Here is a 9,277-nt window from a genome sequence, read left to right as displayed (position 1 = left end):
AGGCAAGAGGCAAAGAAAGACGGGTCAGTTCTATAAGGTTCTCTGGCTCTTATCCCACAGGTACCCAGGAGAGCCCTCAGGAGAAACCTAGAAATGAGTCAGCTGGTCAAGAGGACCAAGCTGGGAACTGGGCCATGAAGCCTTGGGTCCTAGACCTGGCTCCGATACTGTCAACTTGACAATCCTATAGATTACGGTCTCCTTGGGAACTTCATTTCCTCTTAGTTTTCTCACCTCCCATCCCCTTGCCTCAAATCTTGGTGACTTCTTTCAGTTATGTTTTTCTAAGGCCCTTCTGGGCAGGCACCTTTATCTGATACTCTTCTGAGAGTACTTCTGGCCACAGAAAGAGTTCAGGTGGGGGAAGAGAATAAGGAATTCAACAGAAAAAAAATGCCCTCTGATGACTTTACCGAAATCACATTCATGTCTTTATCAGCATTGTCTTCAGAAGCAAATGTGAGCAGAATATATTCCATGCCCCTAACTCCAGATACATTTGTAAAGAAGGGGTCAAGAACACCAGCATCCAAATCCCACTCGGCTCTGCCACCCTCCCTAGAACTGAGATTTTAAAAAAAATAGTGCCCTGTCTACATAAACATGATCCCATCAATAACCAGAATGGGTTTTCCATGTGTTAATACCATCACCACCATTTAATTCTTAACATAAACTTTACAGTATGTACAATTTTATTTGGATAATACACTTACGTGTGAATTATAGAAATCAAGCATGTATAGTATATACATGTGTACACAAGCATTTGTATTCACAAGATAAGTGCATTTGATCATCTCCGATCTCTATCAAGTGGCAAGCTGGCCTCATCTGGTACAATTAGGTATGAACACAGTATAATGAAAAGGGAGAAAATGGGTACAGGGCAACTGCATATTGGGAGACCTTTTCAAGTATAAACCCCACTTAACCTCTCATTAAGCACTTTCAACCCTGTTCACCAAAAGAAGATGGGGGTATCCCGAAATGTCTCATTTTGTCTCAAGTGAAAATAAATACTGCTTTTGGAATGGAAATTGTCTCTATCAAGAACCCCTAGCACATAGTAAATATCAACCAATGAGTTTAGATTCTACCTACTCAGTTTTGTTTTGTGTTTTTACCTTGAAGTCCAATTACGTCTACGATAGCCATGGGTAATACAAACAGGCTCTCTCGCAGAGACAGCTCATGTCCCCCGTCCAAGGCCTCATGCACAACAGCAACGCACAAAGAAACAGTACGGGATGTGCATCCAGTTAACAAATACATTCAGCTCTTCTGAAAGATATTTAGGTTTGTCCCATTAGTATTTATTTAGGTCTCAAACTGCAAGGGATTTCAGTGTGAGGTATTTATTTATATGACAACTGATTATTACAGCTGCACTTTTTAGGTTTAAAGGAGATAAATTTTTAATCACCATTTAATTAACACCAACTTTTTTTTCCTTTTTCATTAGCAATTCTATTTGCAAAGAATTCAGGGCATTTGTCATTTCCTGAGGAGGATGCAGAATATTAAATACACATCAGCAGTAAGAAATGTCAAATAGAGTAAACAGTGTGCGACTGTATGGCGGCCGTGGATCTTTTTACTAATTAGCTGCCTTGGCTAGAGTCCCACTTAAGTGAAGCTATTTCATTTGTAAACAAGGTGTAATTTTCTTCTTTTTTTTTCTCCCTTGAAAAGAAGCGTGAATTGATTTGACTGATTTTGCTGCAATGGGTGAATTTTAATGCCTTCGTCAGAAAAGCTACGTATGAAACCTTCTCAGGCACCCTCTGCAACAGGGTTCAGGAGGAAACCAAGTATACTCCACGAGACTCGGTCATGGTGCTGGCTAAAATCCTGCAGTGAGACTTGCAGAGGATGGAAGAGCGATGCAATGCGTGAGGAGATTATCATCTCACACCTCTCATGGAAGCCCCACTGGCAGAAAAACAGACCAATCAGGAACTTGCCTTCTCAGAGCATGGCAACCGGAAGTGACCTAACAACCCCAGTGTGTGAGGATAAGGAGCACTCTTTTCCGGATGTGCACATGTTTCCCAGAGCAGAACTCATGCCCTAGATTAGAAGACTCTCTTCCTAACACAGAATATTTTAAGTTGGTTGTGTGTGGGCAGGAGCAGGAGCATTTGCGTGCAGGTGTACCAGTGGGGTCCTCTCAAGTGGAGAAAATCATGTAGAGCTAATGAAACATCATTACGATGCCAGCTCTGACTGCAGTCAGGTGAAACTGGGGCACAAAATTGGATTCAGAGATTCTGGCTCCTTGGCATCAACAAATCTAAGATCACAGAACCCTTGGGGATGAATGCCTAAGTTCAAGGCTTCCTATTTCATTCTTGTCACCTCCTGTATTGTAGGCATCATTTACAGTTGGGTGTTATATTCTGATATTCTTTTTCCAAAGAACTAACTGGATGTGGATTATCTCTGAATAGCTCCACAACATCGCCTGTCACTTAAAAATTGACCATCTGATCCATGGCAATTTTCTTATGTTTGGGATCATCCCAATTAAGAGTCAGTGCATTAGTGGAGGAGGGAAATTAGGTATTTATTATATACTATCCAATTCTGATTGTCTTTGAGAGAAACTATGGGTATAAAAGGAGGCATATTTTTTCCAGCACACTACAGTACTGTTGGTTCTTCCAAAAGCCACACTTTTAGTTTCTTATCCAGAGAAGCATGGGATTAATAGCAGAAATAATGCTGTTATTAGAAGGCTTTGGGGGCCAGGGAATCCTTCCACGTGTAATTTGCACTCCCCCTAGAGTTCTCTACCACAGTGGCAGCCCCATGCGTTTTGAGGACACTGGAGGAAGACAAAGCCTCTTTGGATTGATGACATACCACTTTTCTGTATTCTGGGGAGACTTTTTAATTCATGTCATGCAAAGACGTGACAAATTTGTGGGGAAATCCTGGCTGGGGGAAGACAGGTCTGGAATGCAATGGAAGGGCAAAGGCAGAATGTTCTAAAAGACAAACAATGGTATAGATTAGAAATTGGGGTGACTATTCAAGGTCCTTCAGTATACATTCCTCCATTGTTGGGTCTAGGGGCAGCACAGGTGCAACATCCATGAATAAAATACAGTGTTCAAGTGCATTTGTCATCAGTGTCTAGTCAGCCCTTCCTCCTTTCTACCGCTAGGTTGATGGGACACCTCACCCATTGCCTTCCTCAGCCTCTCTACCACTGACTGAAATTTATTGCAACCAGCTTTCATCATTCTTGGAATATTGTAAATAGGGTACACTTCCCCAAAGATGGAGCCATTCAGTGAATTCTCAAGCTCCAGGAGAGTTATTTCTGGCACCTGCCCACTCACAGGAAAACACTACCTACAAAACAGAACATACCATGAAGAAAGGAAATTGGATAACTTTTCAACCTGCCACTCTGTTCCCTTTTCCAAGAACCCAAAGCAAAATGCAGGAGGAAACAACTGTTAAGCTAGTCTACATTAGCTTAGGGTTTCTGCAGTATGTCGCCAAAACAGACTGAGTTACTCTGAAAAAAACCTGATGGCTAGTTCTCCCAAATATTTCAGGGATATTAATGTATTTAAAATACATTAATTATTAGATTAAAACTGTATAAAATGTTTACTCTTGTTTGTGGTCTTTATAATATTTAATCTTTAAATATTAAAATTCTGGTCTGATAAAGTATCATAACATAACAACTGTCTTTATTTATTTCTGCAGGCACTTTGCATGTGCCAGGCATGGCGCTAAGAGCTTCCCAGGCATAAAGATTCCCCTTTCTCCTCCAATCCTGCTAGATGAGTATCATTTCATATCACACATGCACAGGTTTGAGTAGATGAAGAATGAGATACTGGAGGGGACTCAGAAATGACAAATGCTTGGAGGAATTTTTCATCTGTCTCTGTTGGTGCCAATAAAACAGTTAGCCTCCGACAGGGTGAATATTTCAGAAGAAAGAACTCGCTTGTCCCACTGATGTTTACCCACAATTTGGAGGATGCTCAGGGTAGATGCATGAGTGTCTCTCATGTTTTGAAGGCTTTTGATTTGAGGAGGCCGGGGTGGAAATGAGTGTCCAACTAAATTCCATGACGGTAAGAAACATAAACCAAAAACCACACCAGCCTTCTGCAGACAGATGGCATTGTACTTCTTACAGATCACAGCGCACATATGGCTGTTGGTGCCTGCCACCACATTAACAACCCTGGAAACAGCAACACACAGTTGATTAGAGCCACCATGGCTGTTTGGGGACTGAACGAGCTATGGTTACTCTGGAAGGAAAGGGATAACAGATACTATACAACCCTGAGTCATCACCAGAAGGGGGGAAATGCAAACTTACGTACACAGGAGTCCTCAGGATAAACTATAAGGGCCGCTGTGTCATAGACAGAAGATCCACACTTAGATATCGAAGACATAACTGTCTTAATTTATGCAGTCCTGAACAAGACCAGAAGCCAAGGATGAGAGCGCGTCTGTGAAACACACAAATGGACATCCAAAGAGATTCTTACAGCTCTCTGCCTGAGGGCCCTTCTGGCCTTTTACTCCAGATGTGTCTTGGAAATGGACTATAATGAAGGTAGTAGCATAGTTAGCATGAAACGCACTGACTTGCTATTCTTTGGGGGAGCCTGGAGTTCTAGGGTTGGGCCTGGACTGTGATGGAAGGCATGACAAAAAAGCTGAAATGGTTACAAAGCCAAACTTCCTAATCTCTTGCACATGTCAATCTCGCTACAATGCAGATGCATTCTTAACTGTTTTATTTGGTCTGTGTCGGATTTACATGCATACCATATTGCTTATTCTGTATTAGAGAAACCGTTAGGTGTTTATGATGAGAAAATTGCGTGGTGGACTGGCTTAATGGAATTTGGAATATAGGAAATCACAACATCACCTCTGGCATCCAAGGCATCATTATTGCCAACATACCTAGTGGGCATGTCCAGGAGACTTGCCCTTTGATTAATTATTTTTGGTTAAGGACTCACCTATCTGGTATCTGCCATTCTCAGCACACACCTCACAAGATTCCTTGAGTGGAAGACTATGGCATGGAGCCATGTGCAAAAGAACCAACAACAAAAAAAATACCTTCCTAAATCCTCTTCCTCTTTGCAGGGAACTATTGGACATCCAACATTTTCCCTCCAGAATGTTGGCCATTACGTATGTTTCCCTATTGATAAAACATTAATGGAAGGTTTTAAACATCAGATTCAATACTAGGCATTTTCTTGTACACACGTCTATTGCTGCAGGAATTCAAAACCCTGGGGGTAGAGTACGTATTATTCTTATTTGCAGCATAAGGCATAACATGCTCGGAAATATACACATCGTTGTGGCTTCTACTGTCCCTGGAACAGTACGATGCCGTTGACCTCAAGGAGGATCGAAGATAGCTGTCATTCATTGTCTGGGATGGCAACGAGTGTTTATAGGAGTCCGAGGGGCATCTCCCAATGACTAAGCGTTGGTCATCCCCATAGGAGTGGAGGAAAGGGTTATTGGAGGTGTGGTCTGGCAAGAGAGACTTGCTCCGCTTGCTGTCCTCCAGACCCTGGGGGAAGAGGGAGCTTTTGTTCCCCAAGAGTTTGCTGGAGGGGACACTGACAAGACTCCCGTACAAATTTCCCTCCAGAAGCCGTTCCCTGTCCTTGAGGCTTATGCTCCGAGAGGGCCTGCTAAGGTCTATCTCCCTAGGCTTGTCGAGGATGTTATCATAGGAATGCTGACGGCTAATCCTTAGCTTGTTCTTTTGGAACTGGAGGGCGTTGTTCTGTGCCCAGTCCTGCTGGTAGACCTCCTCCTGGGTGGCTGGATTCGCTGTCTCCTGAAGCATCTGGTCTTCATCAATGTCGTAGAGGTTCCCCATCCGTAGGCAGGCATCACACTTGAACGGCGACCTCATGGTGAAATGGCCTGAATAGGTGGGCAGGTTGGAAAGGCAGCTCCTGCAGTGTGTGGAGTTCTGCCTGTAGCGGTCGCTGCCCTCGCTGAGAGGGGAACTCTTGTCCTTCAAGGTGAAGTGCTTGGAGTAGAGCTTATACTGGTCATTGTTGGGAAGCCCATCTTCATTGTGCAGAGGGTTCCTGTTCATGGGCAGCGTGGAGTCCCCCTTGCGGAAGTTCTCACTGTGGTCCTGGTAGGCATCTGGGAAGTCCATGTTCTCGGGGAGGGCCATGTTTTCAACAAACTGGGGGGGATCTAGGTGGAAACTGGGCTCCTTCTCACCATCAATGGTGTAGATCTTGTCCCTGGGGGAGCTCGCTTTGGTTTTCAAGTATGAGCGCTCGACCTCGCTGCAGTCCTTAGGATACTTGGAGGCCATTGACCTTTTGAAGTTGTCCTTGGTCTTGTGGCTCTTATTGTTGTCGGGTTCCCTGTGGCACGTGGCCCGACTCGAAGTTTCTGAAATGTCTGAGTGGGCCACCTCTTCCGGAAGGTACCTGGGACTCTTTAGGGAGTGGGTCCTATTCTCCAATGTCCCCTCCTCCCTCTGGGAGACTGGGTTCTGGGTCATTGAATCTTGGCGTAGAGAGTCCATGGATTTCTTCCAAAGCTGCCGGGGCCTGGAGTTCCCTTTGGATTCTGTGCTCACGGCCACCTCCACCGTGTTAGGGTTAGATTCGTTGAGAGTCAGAGGGTGCTGACCCTGGAACACGTAGTTATTGAGGTTGTCCTTGTGCCTGTTGGCCACAAATGTTTGGAGTTCATTCATGTTGTCCCCAAAAATGCTGTCTTTCCCCTGAAAGGACCTGTTGTCCGAATATATCAAGTTTCCCTTGTCTGAAACCATGTCCATGATCAGGGAACCTCTTTGGATAAGGTCGGCAGCTCTTTTGGGAGAATCCATTCGTGAGGAGTTCATGTTGGACATGTTTTTGGCTGACCGAAGGAATTTTAACATGTTGCTCTGTGAGCCGGTCAGGTTGAAGTCTGGAGACTTCTTTTTTTCTTCAATGTGCACCCCGTGAATGCAGCTGTAAATGCCCTGTGGGAAGTGACATAACACACCATCAGCAGCAGCAAGCAAAGGAAACCACTCCACACCTGAACTCTATCTGCAAAGGGGAGATATGGCCTTCTTGTAGGAGCCCTGGAGAAATAGCAAAATCCAATACGAAGCCTGATAATGTTTCTTAAATGGATGAGACCAGTGGCAAATATCAGGCTTATCTTTTCTCTCTGGCTCAAGGTTATTAAACACTTTTGCAAATAGTCATACATGAAGCTTGAGAAAAGGCATCAATGAATGTTCATATAACTATGAGGGTCTCAGTGCCTCCAAATTGACATGTATTTAATCACCCCTGTCAACACCCAGGTCACCAACTCATGCTTTTTATTAAAATTTCTCAGAATCATCTTTGGAGTTTGGATACCAGAGAATCAGCTATTGACAAACAAACTAAGTTGGCATTCAAGGACAACCTATTATTATTTTAGGGAATTACCCCTACCCACACACTGAAGCTATCATTCAACTCATGAGACCCAAGTAGGTCAGTCAGAAAATCCTTTCTGATTCAGTATAGGCATGGAATCTATTAGTATGTGTGATGAATCAGATTTTTTTTTGATTTTTTTTAGAAATAGACATAGATGCTAGGATACAAGTAGCAGTTGCAGAGGACCAGTCTTGCCACCATATGGGGACATTATCCTGAGAGTGAAGCCACCATAGAAAAAAGTAGAACCCAGGGGATAGAGAGACATGACATAGGTCAAACCCGTGGGGCCACTCTCTCAAACTTTTCTCTTACTTTACTCGATATAGTCTTTGTGTGTTTGTTTGTGTGTGAATTTGCTCAACATAGAGTCGGGTTTTAGCTGCGAGGGACAGTGGAGAGTCCTGAGGACACAGTGCGCTGCATTTAAATCCATGTAGGGACTGAGTGACTTATGGACTCCTGGGGAGCTCAAATATAGGCACGTCCATCTATATGTCTGTTTTCCACTACACTTTCTTCCATTCTTAAAAAGAGCTGTTTACTTCTACTTAATAGTAACTCCAGGGAAGAATTCGGTTCATGTGCAATAGTAGGCAAGAGGGCATCGGTGACATTGTGTTTTGCGGTCCCCCCTGCCCCACTCCTGCTCCCAAAGTTTTGGCAGCCAGACCTAAAAGGAACAATCACTGTCTGTTTTCCACTACACTTTCTTCCATTCTTAAAAATAGCTGTTTACTTCTACTTAGTAGTAACTCCAGGGAAGAATTCAGTTCATGTGCAAGAGGGCATCGGTGACAGTGTGTTTTGCGGTCCCCCTGGTTTTGCAGCCAGACCTAAAAGGAACAATCATATCAAGCCTGCAGGATTTGACCTGGTCCTCCCAAGACTGATGAGGAGCCAGCCTGAGAAGGGGTTTGTAAAAGCGAACGCGGCAGCTGCTGCTGACTTTGGCGTGAACTTGTGCAAAGCATACGTGATTAACTGTGGACTGTGATAATAGTGGCTCCATCAGTTCCCCATGGTGGGGACGAGTTTCACCCGCTGAGATGCTCAAGGAACTGTGACAGCCTCGAGCCTGCTGTATTTTTCTTGTAGTTTTCTGGAGACAGTCTCCTCTCTAGCCTTCTAAGAGAGGTCAACAGAAAAACCTACCTACGGTTGTGTGGTTGTGAGTTTGAGCATCTCTTTCTCTGACACTCAACGCTGGGCTGCGTGGCCCTGGCATCCGCGCCCTTTCCCCACCTTCCTGCAGCCTTGTCTTTGGTCTCCTTCTCTGTGTCCTGTGTGGCTGGCTGTTCAGCTGCCAGGAGCCTCTCTCTCCTCCTTATTATAAATTTTTGAGCTGCTCTGTTCCCCCTGATCTGTCCTTCCTGTGTCACTGCACCTCTCCTTTCACACCAGCATGAACATGCACTGCCCATTTTGTGGGAGCGCCAAAGAAAGGCCTGCTACCCTTTCCTACCAAAGGTTGTTCTCCAAAGCCACTGTGGCTTCCTGCTTAGGTGAGCAGCCAAGCCCCTCCTCGGGAGCCAAATCCCTGGGTTGTGTTTCTTTCCTTCCTGCAGAGTTCTCTCTTTCTGTTCTCCTCTCTGTTATTCATAATCCTGGCTGCATTTCATGGGTTGTGGAAATAGGGTGCCCTCTTGAACCCACAGTGAGCTACTGGTCCCAGGTGTGGACGAGCCGGAAGCTTTTTTCACTATTTCCAGCTGCCCCATCCGAGCTCATCGGGAAGGTGCCTGGGTTCCTTCTCCCGAGTCCTTAGCTTTGCTGTGTCCCCCATTCCTTACATC

The 9,277-nt window shown here is 44.6% G+C and overlaps 1 protein-coding gene across 1 annotated transcript in view; it reads right to left on the bottom strand.

Annotated features, from left to right (window-relative positions):
• Positions 1-5,008: 5,008 nt before the first annotated feature.
• The window catches only part of GRIN2A (glutamate receptor, ionotropic, N-methyl D-aspartate 2A), a 379,799-nt gene continuing 375,530 nt past the window's right edge, over positions 5,009-9,277 (bottom strand). The window contains exon 13 of the mRNA XM_005871756.2: positions 5,009-7,024. Coding sequence (XP_005871818.1) covers positions 5,234-7,024 — 1,791 coding nt within the window. The 3' untranslated portion in view covers positions 5,009-5,233. The remainder of the gene's footprint in view (positions 7,025-9,277) is intronic.

Source organism: Myotis brandtii, unplaced genomic scaffold (assembly GCF_000412655.1).
Source record: "Myotis brandtii unplaced genomic scaffold, ASM41265v1 scaffold355, whole genome shotgun sequence".
NCBI lineage: Eukaryota > Metazoa > Chordata > Mammalia > Chiroptera > Vespertilionidae > Myotis > Myotis brandtii.
This window is presented reverse-complemented; position numbering and strand designations above follow the sequence as displayed.